The sequence below is a fragment of the Fulmarus glacialis genome, unplaced genomic scaffold (genome assembly GCF_000690835.1).
Source record: "Fulmarus glacialis isolate BGI_N327 unplaced genomic scaffold, ASM69083v1 scaffold8566, whole genome shotgun sequence".
In the NCBI taxonomy this organism is placed as follows: domain Eukaryota; kingdom Metazoa; phylum Chordata; class Aves; order Procellariiformes; family Procellariidae; genus Fulmarus; species Fulmarus glacialis.
The window spans coordinates 7,940-29,701 of NW_009220036.1; the positions used below are offsets into that span (position 1 = coordinate 7,940).

Consider the following 21,762-nt stretch of genomic DNA (forward strand, 5'->3'; position numbering starts at 1 on the left):
GGAATGAAGTCTGTCATGCGTCGTACCTGCTGGAACAATTTGCTGCGGCAGGATGTGAAACAGATGACCAGGTGTATCCCCCCCTGGAGTATTTTTGTCTTTTGAAGGTTTTCGGTTTGCTTTTCTCAGTCAGCGTCTGTATTTTGAGTTTCCAAGTTGTGCTTTTTAACTGAGTGAAAATGTTGAGCATTGTGACTTTTAAATCCAAGTTTATATACAATTCTGCATAGACAAAATGGGGAATTTAAAAATGGAGTAGGAAGATTAATATTGGATAAAAGTTGGGATTTGCAATCTGATTGGAAACATTTGCCCGTTGGCATTGAGGTTACTCATAATTGTTCTTAATAGGTAAATTATCTCTGTCTCTGATAATCCTAATCGTTAGTGCAAAGCTTGGCACTGCCAGCAGAGATATGGAAGGTGTGGTGCAGAAGAAGGCTGGAAGGAGCCTTTCATCTCTGCCATCCCTTCCCAAGGGCTTACTGTACATGCAAATTCATCAGCTCTTCCATTGTGGAGCATTTATATATCCTGGAGAGGGTGAAATCTGGTAGTTAATTGCTCTGTACGCTCAGGGGGCCTTTCTCCAGTGGAAGAATCTGCAGGATGGGACTGTAGTGGCTGATGTTGCTACAGCATTAATAAATATGTAGGGGAATGTTCTGCAGAAGGGTATGAAGAGCTTTGTTGATTGATTCTGTTTCTACCTCCTCTGTCTTAGGAAGAACCAGCCTGGCTAATCTTTTTTCTGAAAACAGCATGACTAATGTTCGCCTGCTATGTGCTGGATAAGATTTTTTTTTTTTTGGCTGTTGTTTTCAGCTGTTATTTACAGGATCAATAAAAGTGATTTTCCAATTCGAGGGTAATTTTTTACCAACAGGCTGCATAGCCTCTAAGGTCGGAATATTGGATCTGCTCTTTTTCAGAACAAGTTAATTTAAAAATGATAGGTAGTTTCCAGTTCAGAATTAGTTTTTCTAGTAGAAAGGAGGGATGCATCTGGAAGAAAGACCTTGGGGGAGAGAGAATTTTGCTTCAGAACAACATCATTACACACTGCCCACAGATACTTAATGTTTTAGCTGCTTTTCTTTGAACAGTAATCACTTAACTGCATGCAGTATTTTAATGACAAATGCAATATAATAACAAAATGCAGAGCTGTTTTATTATAAATCTGGTTCAGTTATTATTGAATACTCCTGTGGACTTTACCGGGCATTGGCCGATGCCCTCTGTAAAGTGCAATATAATATTTTGTGACCATTGTGACCATACAGAAGAGTATTTCATGCCGTTGTGGAAGTATTCCAGGCCAATAGTAAGTGTATTCACACATACAAGTTCAAATGCCATTTATTCCTTTTGCACAGTTATTTTATCTGATTCTTTTGTGACCTGTTGAGAAGATCACATATACATTACATATGTGCACGCACACACACACAAATACACACATACTTTAATAGATATTACATTCCTCCCCTCTGCATTTACCCCTCTGCCCTATTGCACGCTTAAGATAAGGGTCTCCATTCTGAAAGGACTGTCAGTATGAGACTTCTGCAGTTCTGCCTGTATGGTTGGGGTAAGATACAGCTTTAAATGAATAAAATCATGCAGGTATCATTTTATAAGCAGGAGCCCACACCTACTATCAGTATGAATTTTGCAGGATAAGAACAAAATAGCCAAGAAATGTTCTTCCACTGGAAATGAACTTTACATGCCAGAAAAGTTGATGAGCTGTTTAGATTAAAAAAAAAGACATGCAATTTTTTAGATCAAACTCAACCCATCCCAAGCCCCAGAGCATCACCAACCATAAGCAGAGTCTCTCTACTCCTCCTGTACTCTAATAAGACTAGGGCTTTTGGGGTTATTACCTATAAAATATACAATCTGTGGAAGTCCACATAAAAATCAAGTGCCATTAACTTTGAGAAGCTTTGGGTTTAGACCCAAAATATTGTAAGTTGTCATGTTCCATTTTTCTCAAAGTCTACACATCCATACATTTTATTCAGCAAAAAAGAAAAGTACATACACGCTTTATGATTTCCCCTTCCTCCTTTATATATGTAGTGTGTGGAGGAAAAAAAGAGGAAGGTTTGTTAGTTTTTGTTGGTGTGGTTTTTTAGACAGAAGAATTTGATGGTGAAGATTTCTTAAAAAAATCAAAAGCTATTTTTCTTTACCATGATTAGGATAAAGTTTTCCTTTTTTAGATGGTGAATTGTTTATAACATTCCAGTAAGAATCTGGCTTTTGGATGGCTGTGTTGCTGATGAGAGCTACTGGCAATAGAAGCTTTCTAACACTCAACAGCTAGTTTATTAAAAGAATAATGGGAACAGATGTTTTCAGTTCATAAAATGTATCAAGTAAATGGTACATCCACTTGTTATTTCAATCCCTTTGAATTTTAGTGAACTCATTTGGGACTAGGTTTTTAAAAGAGCTTAGCCCACTGTCGCGTCATTGTTCTCAGTATAAACTGATGGATGATGAACGTGTTTGAAAACCACAGCTTTTTATGCCTAAAGGGGAGCTGCTAACTACTGACACTTCTAAAAATCTGGCCCGTGATTCTGATGAGTGAATACTGATCATTATAGAGGATTCAGACATGCAGTTTCTGAGTAATACCCTGCATTTGTCTGCGATTGTATATATGATGGCTTCTTAATTTACTATTGCACTAGGCATTTTAATTTAAATTATGCCAATAGTGTAGGATTAACCGTGGATTATGATTCTAGCATTTACTGTCATACAAACAGAAGAACCATTTCTTTTGCGCCTACAGTCTCTTTCTCCCTTCTCATCCTGATGTATAATAATCTGTACTCAAGACTGGCCGCAGGTTTTGATGAGGTTTCTTGTTTGAGCTGATGCAACTGCTTAGGGAAAGGGAGTTGTTGAAAATTAGGAAAAGAAGAGACTGGGATCTTTTTATCTTCTGATGACACATTTTTATGGTGCTGAAATGATTTACTGAAAATGATGATTTGAATGGGCTCTTGCTAGCGTTGCACAGTGAGCAGTTTTGGTTTTGCCTTCATTCCTCTGTGGTAGGACAGGCTAAATATACTTTGCTTTGGCTCAAACACATATTTGACAAAACTAATGCTAGGGGGTTATATTAAAACCCTCATAAAGGGTGAAGAATAATTAATACAAGCAACAGGACTGAGATGTTATGTTGGTCCTTGCTAGAGGAAATAGCAGGAGGCCAATACTGTTGCTATCTCCAGTACTGAAAAAAGCTTTGTAGCAGCAGCCTGAGATTGCTCTTCTTGAAGCATAACCTCTCCAGAGATCTCCTCCGCTCCCAAACTCCAGATGTGCTGGAAACACAAATTTGCCTCGTATGTTTGCACTTGTTTCATTGTGTAGCAACCTCAGATTGTAATGGCATGCAGCCTGTTTGCATTAGTGACTTGCTGTTGAATTCATCTGTATTCCTTCAAATCCCACATTTGTTGCATTTTTTGTGGAGTGCTTGATATTTCTAGCGGCTTTGTGTTGTAGTAGCAGTCTAAAATTTGCCTTTTTTCTCTTTGTCCCTCCAGCTGATATTATTTCTACAGTTGAGTTCAACCACACTGGAGAACTGCTGGCTACTGGTGACAAGGGGGGTCGGGTTGTTATATTCCAAAGGGAACCTGAGGTATGTAAGTTACCAATAATGTGGTCCTTAATAGGTTGCTAAAACCTGGCTTTATTAATACTTTAATTGGATCTAACTAACAAACTACTTTATAATTTCAAGATTCAGTAAAACAGAATGTCACCTCTTTGGAGAGGAAGTGAAAGAGGGTAAGGATCTTTTACTCGGAAGTTTGCTGCCCCAAACAAAAATGCTTCAAAGCTGCAAAATTCTAAGCCGAGAAAAAAGAAGGTTGTTTGTGTTTTACTTCTGCATTGTTTTAATAGCTTTTGCCTGTTTGATGGACCCATTCCATTTAAAACAACACCTTTGCTGTGATACCTTTATGTTTCACTTTTAAATTCAGTCCATCTGCACTATCTTTTGTAGAAAGCTTTCCCGAATAATTGACATTTCTTCAAAAATTCTGCCTTTTATTAAATGTTGCTTCAATACTTACAGGAAATTTAATTCCTGTAGAAACAAATCTGTCAATATCATGTTTTAAATGAGAAATTAAATTACGCTTTCAATATTTTTATAGTTATAAGGCTGCTTATACACCTTTCGTAAGAGATGGAGATATATTGCCATCATAAACCACATGTTTTTGTTTTTCTTATTCTCCGTAGAGTAAAAATGAGCCTTACAATCAGGGGGAGTACAATGTTTACAGCACTTTCCAGAGCCATGAACCTGAATTTGATTATTTGAAGAGCTTGGAGATAGAAGAAAAAATAAACAAGATCAAGTGGTTACCACAGCAAAATGCAGCTCACTCACTTTTATCAACAAATGGTAAGATAGATGAGAGTATACAGGACATATCAGCATTCTGCTCTTGTGCATTTTAGTGCTGACTGTATATATTTGTTCATTTTAATCTACTGTTTTAGTAATTTCCTCTTTCAGAGTTTACCAGGACTGTCATACTGACTCTGATACCTGTTATTTATGTATTTTATTCATAGTCGTAGGGTTTTTCCTATTGACTATCCATAGACATTTAGAGAGCTATCCATTTTTGCTATTAACGTGCAGTGTTATCCTGAAACAAATTTTGTGAGAGAGGCATCATCTTGCTCAGCAGCTGTGTTTCACTGGGGATTTAGAATTTTGTCTGCTGTATTTGTCATAACTTTTGTTCTTTGTAGATGTGTAAATGAATGTAGGTGAGAGAGATGAATTTCTTTTCATTCATTAACATTAGAATGGTTTATTCAAGTTCTAAAGAGTTACACAAATCTTTGGAAGGCGGTAAGAATAATAATAGGATATTGATACCGACTCATCTTTCTAACGTGCTTAAGGCCTATTGATTTAAAAAATGCAGTATTATTGCTAAGAGGGGATATGCAGATGTGACATGGGGGAAGAAACTAAATGAAGCCTAACATGCACAGGGTTATTTAGGAAACATTTGGACACCCACAACCTTTATTACCACTGGTGATGCATGAGACAAAACTATCCAATTTTAAATCTTAGATCTCATTGTAATCAGAAAAGAATTTTTCTTGTAGAAGTTTGAGCATAATTGGGAATTGCTGATAGAAAATAGTGTAATCTCACCTTTGGGAATTGACGCTTTAAGGCAAAGTGATTACTTCTAGTTAAAATTTATAGCAATAAAAAATATTCACATTAATTCACAGTAGATAGCAAATTATTTTATGTTTTGCAGTCTGTTTTCCTTAAAGTTGTCTTTTGACTTTTTGGGGGCACTGCAATATTTGAAATGAAACACATCTGTTACAGCTAGGTGATTTGTGCTAATTTAATGATTAGTCAGCTAATTATGAAGTTAAGGGAGTTTACTTCTGCGCTTCTCCCTTGGTCAAAATATCCCTTCTATTCAGATAACTTAGACTAAGAACGGCTTCTTCTAAGTGCATGATACAAAAGCAGATTATTAAAAGTAAACCTCTCCCTTTTCATTTCAAAGTTTGTTTTTGGAAACACTGAGGAATACAGCCGAGTCCTCAGATACACTGCTTTTAGGTTGGCCTAGTAGACCTTTGTATCAGTTTTCTGGTTGATACTAACATGGGAGGGGAGAAAGGAAGAAATAATCAGTCTTAGTGTTGCTGTGGGTTAATCCAGTTGCACCCAACACTGAGCAAGCCTAGGACCTGGCAAAATCCTTTGGCCTCTGTTTTTCCCCCTTCTTAATTCTGGAGCATCCCGACCTCTTTATGGTGAGGAGAACAGAAGTGGTGCCCCTGGCATGGCCTTTGGATTTTGGCTTTGAATTACGAAACATTTTTGTGTGCCAAGGAGGAATTCCTAGCTTCCTGGTACAGCAGGGTTGAAGTCTGAAGATTCACCTCTTGCCCTACTCTTAAAGATAGTTTTAACTTCAGGATACAGAAGGCCCATGCTGAATTCCTTGCTGTTTCACAGATTACCTGTGAGAAGTCATTGACAATGTATATCAATTCCATGCCTATAAAAAGGGATAGTATGTAATATTAAAAAAAATTCTTCATTTTCTAACTTGTAGCATGTCACACATGCTCATATTGGGCACGTTGTAGAAACATCTTGAGTATTGGTTTATATTTACTAATTTCTGAGCCTGATATTTTAATGCAATCGTTGATATTTTGGTCTCTGGTAGTTTAGGATCTAAAGCGCAGTTTTGGTCAGAAAAGTGAGAACTGTGAAACAGCACCCTTTCTTTCCGCAGGCACAGGTGGACAGTGCCCGCTGAATTTGCTGGAAGGAGCATCCCTCTGTTAGGGAACACGAGGGGAGAGTCCGTCTAAATCTCACCCTCAACATATGAGACTTGACAGGTCCGCACCTGCCCAAATCTGTTTCCGTCCTCCTAAGGAGGACTTTTGTCTGAGGCTGTTCCTGCACAGGTCACCTCTCTCACAGGGGATCTTGGTTCCTTTCCAGTTCACGCGTTACCACCAAGTCATCAACTAACCTTTGACTGCAGCGTTTTAATTAATGGAGGCAGAAGGAAACCACCAAGGCTTTTGAATCCCACTGTGGATTTGCAGTGCTTGCAGTTAGCAAATTTCTGGTTTGCTCTGTAAACTGAACTGATTTTGTAGTGTGATCATAAATTATTAGGATTCATTGGTATCTTTTGTACCAGAATATATTGGGGCCACTTTCGATGTGAGCTACATCGGGTAGATCAGAATTTGGCCCATACAGATCCTTTCATCTGAGGATTTCAGACTGCTTACCAGGCATTAATTAATTTAAACTTCACAACACCCTTGAGACTGAATGAATACTGAACCTCACAGATATATTTTGCAAAATACAAGCATGCTTAGAATTTCTAGGGAGTTTTTAAAGTCTAGAGGCAGATGAAGGAGAAGAAAACCAACACGTGATAGCCTTAACCACTAATAAAATAGTTTTCACTCAGGAAAGGGATACGTTTATCAATAGCAGTCAAGTCCAACAATGGAAAATTGTTTGTGTTTTTTCTTACAATTCATTTTACAATTGCAGTATTTATAAATGTTAGAATAGATAAGCATTACATGTAATAAAAATCCCAAGTGCATTACGTGATCTATATGTATTTTTAGTATTTAGTATTATGTATTTTAGTGACCAATACAAACGAAATGTATTGAATATTTAAATGGAGCTTTTTAGATTGATCAATTGTATTATTTTTGTTGCTTGAAAATTAGCATATCGATCTTGTTAGGAGACGCATAATAGTAAAAACACTCAGAATAGTGGAGGGATTGATTTTTGAAACAAAAAAAGGTCAAAGTTAAAGTTGCTATAGAAATGCAAAATGACTCATGTATTCGTATATCCTGCCTTTAAAATGATTTGTACTAGCATTTGAAAGAAGTATTTGGATGAGCCACACCGGGGAAAGAATTATGCTCTGCTGTGTACTTGGGGAAGAAGGGATAAAGGAAGAAAGTGGGACGAAATCAGAAATGATGCAGGAACTGAGGTTAATGAAAGCTGTGGTGGCAGCTGAAGGAAAGGCTTTAGCTGCTCCATGAACAGATGAGTGAAACAACCATTAGAAGCTTGGGGACAGATTTTTTGCAGGAGAAGAGTTGGCATTGATTTTTCAGCCTATGGAGTGTTAGGGTTGGTCGTTGGGTGCACGACCAGAGTGGAAGTGGACGATCAACGTTAGGGAAATCTGCAGCTTCAGCTACTACAAAAACAAGGACAAGCTCCGTCTGAAATGTTCAAAACTTCTATTTGTTGGCTTCAGAGGCTCTTTGCTAAACGAGAGTCATCGTTATTCTATCATCATATGCTTCACCCATCATGAAAAAAGGAGAGTTTAGATTTAATTCCATTGCATGCAAGATTAATATATTTTTCTCCCCACTTCTCTCTCTTACCTTTACAACACAATTCTCTCAGGTTTTTTTGTCTGTTATTTCTCAGCTACTTTCCCTTAGGAGGGAGAAATGTCTCATTTTTCACACAGCCTTTCATTTGCTGGAGCTTCTGATGTTACACCAATACACCACTGCCCATTCCCACAATGGGTCAGGCAGGTATCATTGGTCTGTCTGTCTACTTCATGCTCTTCTTGTGCTGTTTATAAGTAACCTAGCAAACTGGCTTTAATATCAAGATTATTTCCTTGCAAAGTCAAATTGTCAAACTGAACTTCGGCAGTGAGCATTGAGTGCTTTTGGTCTGTCCCACTTGCAAACTGCCAAGTTGGATACGAGAGCAGCATGTGCTCTACATGCTCTACATGGTCTGTCAGCTGCCAGGAACCTCTGACTCGGTTTGAAGGTATGGGATGTGCTTTATGAGTATTTTTTCTGTTGGCAACATTTTCTGGATGTGCAAAATTAAGTGACCCAGACTGTTTCCGCACGGGACTTGTCTAAAGCAAGGTGTGGAAACTTCTTTAAGAAATATATTGTGAAAGGTGAGTAACCACATTCAGAATTCCTATGCTGACAGTTGTTTGTCTTTTCTTTTAAAGATAAAACAATCAAGTTATGGAAAATTACTGAAAGAGATAAGAGACCAGAGGGGTACAACTTAAAAGATGAAGAAGGAAAACTTAAAGATCTTTCTACAGTAACATCACTGCAGGTGAGTGCTGTCTTTGTCCAAAATCCAGTTGTTTCTGTACGAAGAAGGTAGTCATGGGTGCTAACTCAGTAAAAGATCTAAATATGTACCTAATGTTAAGCATATATATGATTATTCTCATTGAAGTTTTAGCTGACTGATAATGGTCTTGAATCTGTCACACATTTTCAAGTCACAAATGCTGTATGATATAGTGACCAACACAAATATGTTTAGAGAGTTTATGTCAGTTTTATTCTTCCTAATAAAATTCTCTCAGCGTGACTTAACGTGCTTTCACACAGGATTCTTTAGCCTGGTGTGCTGGAAGCATTCTACTTGTAATTAATATTAAACAGTCAGTATTCTTGCCTCATTCAGAGCAACTGAGTTAAAGACAGTACACCAAATTTCAGCCTCATCTTTTTTTCAGTAGTAATAAAGAATTATCTCCTATCTGAAGAGTGGGATTTGCAGTAGTCTGTGCTCCAGTGAACGTGAGGTTCTGCACTGCTGAACAGATGCAGTCATGGAACTCTTATAAGTGTGTATGATAATGTAATAGATTTTTGCTCTCGGACTTTAATGGCTGAATTCACTCCAGGTGTTTTGGTGAAGGAAGTGGCTAAAGGTTAGAACTGGAAGGCTATTTTGTATAAACACTAGTATTTCTTTATTATTAAAAATAACCAACGAACCCCCACCTCCAAAACAAGCCAATATTGTCTATTGTGAAAAAAGCCTCCAAAGTGTAAAAATGACTACATTAATGGAATATTTTTCTATTCTGTATGATTAGGCAAACAAAACAATTCCAGATTGGTTATAGTCTGAGAATTCAAAGGTTGAGCGAACCACTGTTTTATTCCTTTAGTGGCAAGCTAAACTCAAAGCTTTAACTTCTCTGTGTACCTCTTTAAACTATCTTGTGGATTGATGTATGATAGATTGTTTCTGATGCACATTCAACAGCATTGCATAGCCCCAATCATGGACCACAGCCTTACAGTGTTTAATGCTTTACCAATAGGGAATAAATTGACAGTGTCTAGTTATTGAAGCATGACATTGAAGTGACACAGAGGGAAATAACGGGGGTGCAATGATGAGTGATAGTCTGTGGTCTTGGCTTTTCAGGAGTATGTGTGTATGTATGGTGTGTCAATACACATGTTGGCTTTGTTTTCCAAGACTTCGTTTATTATGTTTTGCTGAGATTATAACCTTTTCACTACTTGACTTTTTTGAAAGAGAGACATCAGGTAGCAAAAGTACTGTGATTTACAACTAACAGCAAACTCGTTAGCAAAAGCAAAATACTAGGACTTCACTGCTTGTCAGAGCCAGAGCCTCCTGCATATGTGGGACAGTAGCTCCTGCTGTGGGACTGGCCTGTTCTGTGGCAGCTGCCAGTGCCTCCCTTCCCACAGTCCAGGCTTTCCAGTGCCTCCCTTCCCACAGTCCAGGCTTTTCATCGCTCTGCTTGGCTTTCCATGGCTCTCCTATATCTCCCTTCCTCCTTGGCAGGGATGGCCTTGCCCAGCAATTCATCCATGGGGAAATTCTTGCACACACTGTGGAGAAGTTTTATAATGTCACCGTCTTTGAATGCTTGCTCTCTATTGAAACTCTCATCATCCTAGCAAAAAATTATATAAATCTTATTCCCTTTGTGTTTTGTTTTTTTGGCAGGTGCCCGTATTGAAACCTATGGATTTGATGGTAGAAGTCACTCCCCGGAGAATCTTTGCTAATGGTCACACCTATCATGTCAACTCAATATCCGTCAACAGTGACTGTGAGACATACATGTCAGCGGATGATCTCAGGATTAACCTCTGGCATTTAGCAATCACAGATAGGAGCTTCAGTATCCTTTATTGTGGTTCCTTGCTTAGGGTTGATAGTATTAGTGGGGCTTAAGAGAGCTGTTTTAAAATATTTTTCTGCAGATTTTAAAATATACCTTTACTTATCAGAATCCCTGCAGTATTTGTGGCAGAAAATGCTCGGGTATCATAAGAGACAGATAAGAGGTTGCAAAAATCAGGGAATTTTATGTGAAAAATAACAGTCTTGGAGTTGGTTAATGACAAGTAAATAGGAAACTGATGCCAGCTGAATGGTAACTATCCACCTGACAAGAATACTCTATACTGTTATTTCCTGAAGACTTTTCATGCTGAGCTACTCTGCCTTGTTTTGCTGAAAGCTCAGTCCTTACCCTGGCCGTGCCCCCTGTTCTCCATCATCCTGCTTCCCAGAACCCTAATGCCCGAGGTGTGCACAGTTCGGGGGTAAGGCGCAGCTGCGTTGTGTGAGTTGTTGTGTCTGTGATTAGTGCAGTCACTGCTGTATCAAGTGCTGGCATCACCCGGAAAGCTGGGTTGTGGGATCATTCCAGTCATCTGTGAGGCTGCCCCTTGCACTGCAACAGCCTGGCTTGGAGGAGGAGCAAAAGAAAATGTAGCCAAGAAAAGTGATTCTCTGTGTTTTGCAGAACATAAAGGGACCGGTAAGAAGAGAAATGGCGCCAGCTCAGAATGTTGTGTTCCTTTGGTGATTTCTTTTTAAGTATTTCAAAAGAAGTTAGAAGAATATTTCTCTGTAAATTTGTATGAGGGACTATTAGACTTCAAGTGAAGTTGTCCTACTGGGGGCAAATTCCTAAAAGAAAGTACCAATGTGACGGGGTGTTCTCCCTGTCTCTGAGAGCCCAGATCATCTGTGGAGCTTAACCCATGCTTTGTTAATGTCACAGGAAACATTTTCATTAAATCAAACAAATCTTAATGTCCTTAAAGAACTGCCTTTGCAGGATCAAGTGACAAGTGCCTTTACCCTGGGGATTGCAGGGGATATTTCCTCAATTCGTTTCCGAGTTCATATTCTTTTTCTTTCACCTGTCTAGATTAAGCAAGCTAAATGGTGCCCTCTTCAATATGACTGTTTATATAGGACCAATTTATATGTAGTTCTTCAAAGTCTAGCTATGTCTGCCTTCAGTATCCAAACAACTTACTTCATTCTTTAGTAAGAGAGAACAGAGTGGGAAAATTGTTCACCAGCACGCCTATATGGAGTAGCAGCGTGGCTCCTGACAGTGTCTTCCTCACTGTAGCTTCACCCTCCAGTCTTGTCTCTGTCCTGGACACTTTTATACGTGGCTACTGTGTGTTCTCCTCTACTGTGCATCCTCCTCCTCTAAAGCAGAGCAGAGTGTCACACAAAGCACAGCAATCTCTGTATGTCTGTATTTGATAACCAGATCACATTCCAGAATGCTTATATGAGGTAAGTCTTTGCTTTTGGCAATCCTTTTTATTGTGTTAAAAGCTGTTTTATAAACTATGGATTGCCAAAAGAAATGTTTCTGACAAGTTTTAAAAAACGAATAAATAGTTATTACAGTTCGTGAGGACAACATGAGTTTTTATTAAGTCATTTGCCACGCTAAGAGCTTACTGACAGAAGTATCAGCCCGAAATGAATTTTTAAACCCCAAATGTGTGTAAATCCATGAAAAGAAAAGGCTTACTATGGGAGTATTGATACAATCAGAACAAAAGCATTGTGAATATGGTAGTGTAAAATAATTCTTGGCATTTATGCAGAGCTTTTTATCTTCACATTCTTTATATACGTTGATCAGTTTGTCCTTACAAAAGATTAAGAAGCTGGTAGATAGATGAATTTGTCTACTATTTTGTCGATTAGGAAATTGAGGAAGAAAATTTAAAGAAATTGCTTATGAAAACTATAAATTTCATAGCCCTGATTAACAAGATTTCATTTGCCCTTTGTATGAAAACACTTGTATGCAGGCTTCAGAAGCACTTGGCCTCCAATGATGTTTCAAATTCTAGCAATATACTAGGGAAGAGCTGAAAAACAGACTTAGTCTTACGATCATAACTACTACCATATGTCTTGATAGAACAGAATGGATAGCAAAATTATTTCAGATTGAGTAACTGTTTAGGATGTTATTGCTTCTACTCCTGTATGTTCAACTGCTATATTCGGCGACAGCTGCGTGGACTCTGTTTCAAGAATTAGCACACCCCTGTCGGTGAATATTTACTGATAAAAAGTGTTTTAGAGTTTCTGATTGAATCATTGATTTAACTGTTAAAACATGATACAATTTATAGGACCACACTCAATTTCTGAGTATGTTCTAAGAGTGATGATGAGGGGGAAATTAAGAGTATGTTTCGGGGTTTTAGGATAGGAAATTTTTCCTGTATCTAAGTGGCTTTGGGATACTTATACGGATAACTTCGGGATAACTAGATTTCTATCCTGGATTGGGATACAGATATTGTTGCTTCTTTTCGATACATGAACGAACATCTGGGAGGACTGTGATGAGAGAATTTAGGCAGTGATAGGACAGAACAGTAGGTAAAGGGATGATCAATGCTAAGCTGGCCATGGTGGCAGCAGATTGACTTTTGTGGCTGGATACCAGTATGTATTCAAGAGAGTAGACTGAGTTAAATAGGCTGTATCCACTTCTGTTTCAGGCAATATAAGGTGTATCTGTACTCAGTTGTCCCAACCAGATCATTAGGCAGATTACTTTTACTTAATTATATGATAAACAAAAAAGTTGAGATGGGTGTTCCAAAAGAAGGTGAGATGGTTATATAATATTGCTCATATTGGGAAATTAACTGGGAGACCACGATAACTGGAAGAAGGAGATGAGTAAGTTAAACTTGCATCAGTCCTTCCACAGGTATCTTTTTGTCCATATAGAGCCCTGTAAGTCCTTGTAAAATTGCAGGGGCACATTTTCCACTAGATTTCAACATCTATCCCATCTGTCTTACACAAAACCCAGTTGCATAAAACTCCTGGAAGTAGATGAGCTTCTGGTAGAAACATGGGGTGTGCTGGTTGCAATGAGGACTAGACATATTAAGATGAAAAAATTCTGCCAAGCAAACAGTTTAAATTACAAATGAATGTTGCTGGGCTTAGTGCCTTCTACAACACACTTAGGGGGACAGGCAGGAGGAGGCTGAGGCAGTTTTAAAAATGCTTCACATCTTTTTACTAGATGCAAAATGGAAGTGAAGCATCTTGCTGTTTTACATGCAAGGTTTGATTCCTTGAAATACGTTTAAAACAATAAATAGAAAACATTTTGGTTTGAAGTGGCATTTGTTAATAAGGGATCTGGCAGTGATGTGTATTTGTCTTTCTACTTTCCCTCAGAGGCAGCACTGCTACATATAATGAACTACAATCTGTTTACCCAAGAGGCTAGTTGTGGCAATGACACAAACAACCAATACAGTGGTAGAGTTTCTGGACATTCAGCTCATGTTTGAACATCTTTACAAATTGTATGGGAAACGCTGGACAAAGAATGGATTAGCAGCGGTATGCTAGGGTGTTTTTCAAGTACTGTGTCTTGTAGAATTTTATTTGAGAACAGTTGGGTTATAACCATTATGTTAGCAGTTTTACAAATCACGAGAATTGTTCATTTCTTTGAAAATGAAAAGACAAAGCAATGCAGATCTTAAGTTAATTCTCTTTCTGTCTCCTTTGGAAAATATTTTAAATCAGCTTTGTAGAATTTTACCAGAATATTTGCCTTAGGTAAAGCCTTAGGCAAATAAAATACAATTAGTGGTTTTCTGGTTTGCTTTTGTATTAGCATAAACACTAACTGGGGTAAAAAGCTGACAAGTGAGTTTTATGCTATGGCTGTGTAAATTTTCATGAGGAATATGCGAGAATTCTGTAGATTGCTTCCCACTTGCAAGCAGATTCGCTCAGTATCGTTTGGGCAGGAGGAGGCAAGAGAGGAGGAGGTGAGAGAAAAGGAAGGGGGAAGGTCAGCTGGTAAATAATTGCACATATGAGGCTTTTCTTCGCTAAAAGGTTTAATGTGTTTGGTTGTGTTACGGAGAACGAGAGCCAGTGTCCTTAATTATGGATGATACTATTCACTGGAAAAGAAGTGAGGTAAAGGTTGCTGTATTTGTTAATGTTCGGTCTGAAATGGCTTAGCAGTGTTGCCCATAGCTTAAGCCTTTAGATAAGTCATCTTGGGTGTAGTGAATAAGAAAACAGGACTGCTGGAAGCATACTGATAAGGCTTACTTCACATCAGCAGCAATCTTTGGACTATCTAGCTGTACTAAATATTCTTTATGAGAATGTATTTGGATTGTTCACAGAACTATGTAGCACTTGAACTCCCTTCATTTCCTGGTAGCACACTATTTCACTCTAGAGGCTGTCATGGCATTGCTATGGAAACAACATCACTGTTTCCAGCATGTACTCATCTTGAGACTCATCTTGACTAAAATACTCATTCCTCAGTCAGATCAATATAGTCCAGGGTTATCCTGCTTTAATAAAAAATTCCTTCTTCTGTGTCCCAAAAGGGTTAAGCTAATTAGCAAATCACCATAGGGCCTTCTTATAGTCTAATATATTCCAGTATTTGAAGCATATCATGGATAGTCAGATCGTTAGGCACCGTATCTTGGGGAAATTAATTTACTTAAGAAGTAAACAACAACAAAAAAGAAAAGAAATACAAAAACTAAAATATCATGGTACATTGATGGAGACCAAGTCTGTGGCAGCCCGTTGTGCACCTGAATATAGTGCATATATAGGACATATACAGTGCTCTGGGAGCAGCCCCCAGGCTGGGGAAGATAGCTAGCCTTACAAAATTCCTGTTACCTGCCTCAGTGCTAAGCATTTGAATGCTAAACTGAAAGCAAATCTGCAATATTCTCTTGGCATTTGTGGAGCTGTAAGCTGGCAAATTTATGCCCTTGAGTGAGATAAGGTTGTTTCTATAAAAATTCCTCAGCCAGGATGACTGTGCACAAGCTGTGTGCGCAAGGATGCATCTTCTGCGCTCTTGAAAAAATGCCTGTACTGTGTGACAACGTGCTGCCACCCCCACCCACAGCACTGTTTTCCTCAAGCATACACTTTCTGTTTGGGGAGATGGCAGACATCATTTCTCTTCTTTTGAGAGCTCTGTGTAATACATTTTAGCACTTCCTATTCTATCAAGAAAGATTCGGCCAATCTGTATCATGTATTTAAAAGGTATATATTATACCATGGAGTCATATTGTAGCTGAGTTGCTACTAGCAACATTTGAGTAGCTTTTCCTCAAATTTGTGTTCTTCTTTTATTCTTCACTTCCCAGAGTCTCTCCTTCTCCCACATGCATTGTCTTTGTCTCTCTCTACTTTAAAGGAGAATGAAGATGTCTGCAAAGCTAAAATCAGGTCTGTAAGTTAGAATTAGAGGATTGTAGAGGTACTATGTACCCTGTTTTCATGGTTTGGCGAGCTCTTTTAAAGTGTAACTATTGAGAAATGGTTGCTTTGCTTTTCTAATTAAAACACTCCTACGTGAACAACTGAGGGAAAAAAGCTATTTTCAACAAGCTGATTAGATTGTGGATTGATGTAACGCACTCTTTAGTCTCCATTTTTTTCAGCATGGGAATACTGGCCTTCTAGTAAAAATAAGAGTTGACAGTAGTAAAAATAAAGATTTTGACACCTAACTCACATGTGAGTACTGCCAACTGGAGGTTTTCTGTGCATTTTGGTAAATGTTGAATTGTACTCTAATTTGAGGTAAACTACTAGAAACTAAAACTACTAGGGCTCCAGTGCCCTATCTTGCAAAGCCATGGGGAAGAACAGTATGTAGAGGAAAAAGGATAAAAAAAATAAACAAGAAGAAATTCTATTGCGTGAAACTTGTGAATACACGAAGTTCACACCAAGTATCGATACTTAACTGTTAGGTTCTTTGCTGCATTGCCATTTCTCATCTTTGATAATTACATTGCAAACTGGTCATGATAGAGATCTTTCCTCCTCTGTATTACTGAAGTGCTTGACATACTTTAACACAATTAAATACTTTGCAATAAAAATATTTTAAAATAATTGTAATAAAATTTTGAGGTTAGTCAGTCTTAGCCTCACTTTATACTCAATTAAACAAAGACTGTTAGAATCAAATAGATATGCTGGAATTTCAACCCAGAATCTGAATGTTGCCCGGTGAGATCCCACTTTCCATTACTTCCATCCATACTCTAATTCTGCATTAGATAAAGTGGCAGACTGTTCAGGAGAGAGAAATCCTGTAAAAAAGGTAACAGAGATGAAGAAATGGTAGGAAAATGGTTTCGTTTTGGAAAAATGTAAGTCAGTACATCTTTGCTCCGTAGGGACCTGTTAACTGCCAGAATGGAGTGAGATGGAATTTCACTGAGCACCAATAGAGGTTTTTTGCTAGGGATCACTTGCTTTAATGGACAGAGAAAAATAATTTACTGTTTTTTAAAAAAAAAAAAAAAGATAATTCTAACCTTACAAAAGGTAATCAGAAGCAAAAACTTTATTGTCCACTGAAACGAATCTTTACATTGCCAATGCTTAGCATTTAGTAATTTGATGATGAATTTAGGAAAAGGGTTGTAGTACCTAAACCTGCTTATCTCTCCCAAGAATTTTCTGTTTAAGTTACTCTTATCTGAAGCAATGGAAAAGTTTTTCATTTGAAAAATGACTATACTAGGTGGAAATTCGTGGTTATCCATTTAGCAATGATTAGCGATTAGTTTCAGGTTGTTTTTAAGTAATCTGATTTTCGAAGCTCTGCAAAATGGCAGTTTCCATTGACTTTGCCTGTTAACTTTTGGGTTTGAAATCTTTCAGCTTAGAGTATTTGTGCATTAAAAATAAATTGTTTTGAAATTACCTGTGCAACTGTAGATACCAAATCACCCAGTAACTTGAGGATCATTTACACTGGTGTAGTTCAGTATTTAGTTTTGCTAAGATGTAATTAATAGATTGGCAGCAGGTCCTGTAGTTCTTATGTAATTCTTATTCGCAATGCTGAATATTTCTGTGTCAGCAAAGCACCATACATATGAGTGGCAACAGATCATAGGTCATATATCGAGGCTCAGGAATAGGAACAAGCTCCAGCATAAAGCTTATAAAGTACTGCTGATGGGACTGCAAGAAAGTGCTGTCCTGTATATATAGGATGGTGCTTAAGGGTACTTAAAAGAATTCTTGAAATTGTGAAAAATAGTCCTTCATTTCTGGAAAGATTCTCTGCATTAAGTAGTATAAACAATTCATATTGTCTTTTTCAGATGCCCCAGGAAACTAGAGGATAATGTTCTGTGTGGAAGGGAGGCCTGAGATGTCTTTCATATCTGACTAGAATTTTCATGCTTTTTGCATACTGACTTAAAGCTTAACAAATACATCGAGTTTATAAATGGTTGCCTGAGTTGGGCTCTTCCATACAGTATTTTTGGGCTTTTTCAATTAGTGTTGTGGACCTGGAAAACCAACTATAACTATACTATGTGATCTGACTACAGTCGTTATAGAAGAGGAAAGAAGGATGTTTTGCTACCGTCAAGGTGAAGTACATATATGTTATTTCTTGTCTAAGGTGCTGACCCACCCAAATTCTGATATTCTCCTTTTATTTTCCTCTTGGTGGGCTTATTCAGAAATAAATCCTTGACTGCATGAAAGTAAAAAACACTTTGTATTTTCTTTAGTTGTTGGGAGGACTTCCTCACTGTGCTGAGAAGTTCACAAATAATGGTATCCGAAACAAACCCCACCGGAAATCAAGACACAGATTTGTAGTCAGGTGGGTTTAGAATAGCTTGAATTTCCAAATATCAAGGTTATGCATCAACCTAGGAGATTCAAGAGCTAGGAAGGTGACTGAATCTTTGTTAGCCTACATAAGAGTTCAAGTAAATTTAACCAGTAATTTTGGAGACAAAAAAGGTATACTGAAAAGCATTTTGGCCTCTTCTGTATTTTTTTTCATGCATCAATTTGTATTTACTTTATATGATGTTTGTAACATTAAGCCTCAAACTGTGATGGTTTAAACAAAGTACAGTAACCACTTTATGTTAAAATATTAACTACATACCACACCTTACCTATGTGTACAAGCAAAGCTAGGCAGAGTTCCAATGTCAAAATTGTGTATGCACTGTAAAAAGAATATTTTAATATACATCAAACTGAAGAAAGACAGCTCTTAACAGAATAAACCCCAATCATCGTTTTAATGGAGCTGTTAAGCAGTATTACTAGATAGCAATGATCAAATAAAGGCTGATTTTTCTTTAAACTGTTTTAGATTCTGCAGGGGTCCATCCTAATTGGATATGTAATACTAGATAAATAATAATTAATAAGAATGTAAAAGGAGGAAAGAATTCTCTGACTGCTAGACTGGGGACCACGCTGGCTCCGTGGGTGTATAATGAAACAATGCGTCAGGCACCTGTTCTTTGTAACCACTGTAGTCAAATGTGGCATAAAGTAAAGAATTCTAAGCTTTAAACAAAATATCTCATGTGGCCACCAGAATAAGGATTTTTAGAAATGTGGTAGCTGGGAAAGTCCTTGATGTGTGTTTTTGCTGCCTTTTAGGAAGAATGCAGTAGGGAGTCTTTATTAAAATCACACAAGAAATGTTTTTAGTGTCAACTGAGGAATAAAATTAGTAAACAGGTAAGTATGTGTAACTGTAAGTTGTCATCTTCTCTGAACTGTATAGCATCCAGATAGTAAACAGAGCCTTTCATGAACTCTCAACAGACTCATTTGTAAGAAAAATTCTGTGTGTCCCTAGTGCAAAGTGCCAAGAGAGAACTGCATTTTAGGATCACCTAAATGACTTTGTCTTGTAGACACTAATGTAGATACAGCTTCTGCAACAGGCATTGAATTGGTTCTTCTGCTTCTGTTGAGGTAGAACTATGTCCAGTTTGGACACAACATTATTTCTGATGTGGTCATCCTCTATTGTAAAGTATCTTAATTGAGTACAGTTTTTAAGCTTTTTAGAGCAGGAGCAGTTGTGTGTTTATATGTTACCTTGTGCAAATTGCAGTCTTTATAACTAACTGCTGTAATTCAAATAATAGATAATAATTATAGCAGTAAGGCTGTGTGCGTAGGGACTATAAGGACCTTAAGGATGATTTGTTTTCAAGAAATACAGAGAAGTCTCAGCATCTTTTAGGAGACTTTAAGTCCAGCTTTAGAGAGCTCTGAAAACCATGAATAAATTTGCAAAAGTGGTCTTTCAAGTTCTTTGTTTGGTTTTGTTTCTTGCCAGAGGAAACTTTATGATCCTTGTCAGAAACAATTGCTTTTTAACTATTCTCATCACCTTAAATTGACTCCTATCTTGGGAATTTGACTATTAGCCAGTCAGAGAGAATTGGATGACAGAGCACATCTGATAGCCAAAGGAGCGGTATCAGAGCTAGTTAAACAGTATTTTAGCATTGAATCACTGACTGAAACCCTCCTGACATACAGCTGAAATGTACATTGCAGCAAAAGCAAACAATACATGGCTGGAGTGTCAGATGTCAGTGTCTTCAGGGCATGGGATAGCGCTATGAAAATATTCCCTATCTAGCCATTGCCCAAAAATAAATAAATTGGAAGAGTTGAGCCTGGCTGTGAAAACCTAATTATAGCTGAGGCCTTTGCATTCTTGGCAAAGACCAGTCTCTTAGTTTTTCTGGAGTTGCTTTTAAAGAAGTTAATTTTAAGGTGATTTGAGCATAGCTATAGCCTTGGGATAATTACTGCACTGTAGATTTATTGCTTAATAAAAATATTAATTGGTTAATCAGAATACTTAATTTTCTTATCACTCCTGTCCATACACAACTTGAATGAATACATATGTGATTACGTTACCCTTTTAATGGATTTCTTTATCTAGCCCTCTGTCTTCTCTAATGCAGTTGTCCCCAAATAAAGATCCATACCCATTATTTAGTTGCTGCAGAGGTAAGGAAAAACATAGTCAGAGGCATTAAAATACTCTTGGTTTTTAAAACTGTATAGTGAATTGCAAAAAGGAAAAAGAAAATTAACTGGAAATGCAGCAAATGGTAAAGAATAGTGTGAAATCCTGAACCTGTGAAAGCCATTTCAGAACTCTTTAATAGTACATTAAAGAACAGCACTGGGATTTCACTATATTCATGTGTTTGTAGAGTGATCTAGGCAACGCAACTATAGAAGGTACTTAGAATTTTACAATAGGTGCAAAGATGTCTTTTCACAGATCTCCATAGAGCCAATTGCTTTCCAATTTAATTGGGACTGTTATTCTTCTGATTGTAGCAAACAAGTTACTGTTTTGTACCAGGAATGTCCTTTAAAATATCATTATCCCAAGTTTTCTCAAGTTTATTGCTATTGAAGAGAGAAAGAGCACTTACTAGAGCTGAAATGAATGTTAGCATCACCAACCAGATTTCCTTTTTCACCCTAGTAGTTTATTCCATTAGAATTTTCAGGTTTTATCCAGAATCTGAGATTCTTAGCAAAGAAGGACTTGGGAAATATAGCAAGGAATATTAAATTACAGATAAAGGGTCACGTCACAGAGCTGATACTCAGCTAAGTAGCTACTCATATTTTAGTGTAATGTGGCTGCAGTCAATGAAGTTATTCCTGTGGAAATGGGTAGCAGGATTCAGTCCAAGATTTATTGTCTTACTAATTTTATTTCTTCAGTTGATGAGTTTTAATCAGTATGGTGTCATTGTGGAAGCTTTTAAATTGCATGCTTCTGTTTCCCTCTGGATTAATTTCTCACTGAAGCATTTTAAAGATGAGCCATTCTCTATTGTCACAGGTGCAGGTGGTGTATCCAAGTTGAAAAACACATGTTATGAATTTATTGAAAGTTAGACAAAAAACCATTTACACAGTTCTAGGTACAATTATACGAAAAGATAATGTATAAATAATTTAATCAGCTCTGCCAGAGGGGAGAATTCTCTTAAATGAGTCTAATTATTCTCGTTCCCATGTGAGTTTGGACTTGAAATTAACCTTGCAAAGCACAATCTTTTGCAGAGTATTAACATAAAGGAGAAGAAAATATAACTTGCTTTGCTCATTGGCTAAAATATTTTAGCTTGAAGAGTATTCCATACAAGAATGGAGGTGTCACA

General features: G+C 37.5%; 1 protein-coding gene across 1 annotated transcript in view; it reads left to right on the plus strand.

Moving 5' to 3' along the window:
- The first annotated feature begins 3,576 nt into the window (after positions 1 to 3,576).
- Positions 3,577 to 21,762, plus strand: part of LOC104078816 (serine/threonine-protein phosphatase 2A 55 kDa regulatory subunit B gamma isoform) — a 46,249-nt gene continuing 28,063 nt past the window's right edge. The window contains exons 1-4 of the mRNA XM_009580600.1: positions 3,577 to 3,679; positions 4,291 to 4,456; positions 8,610 to 8,722; positions 10,394 to 10,571. Of these exons, the coding sequence (XP_009578895.1) occupies positions 10,412 to 10,571 (160 nt within the window). The 5' untranslated portion in view covers positions 3,577 to 3,679; positions 4,291 to 4,456; positions 8,610 to 8,722; positions 10,394 to 10,411. The remainder of the gene's footprint in view (positions 3,680 to 4,290; positions 4,457 to 8,609; positions 8,723 to 10,393; positions 10,572 to 21,762) is intronic.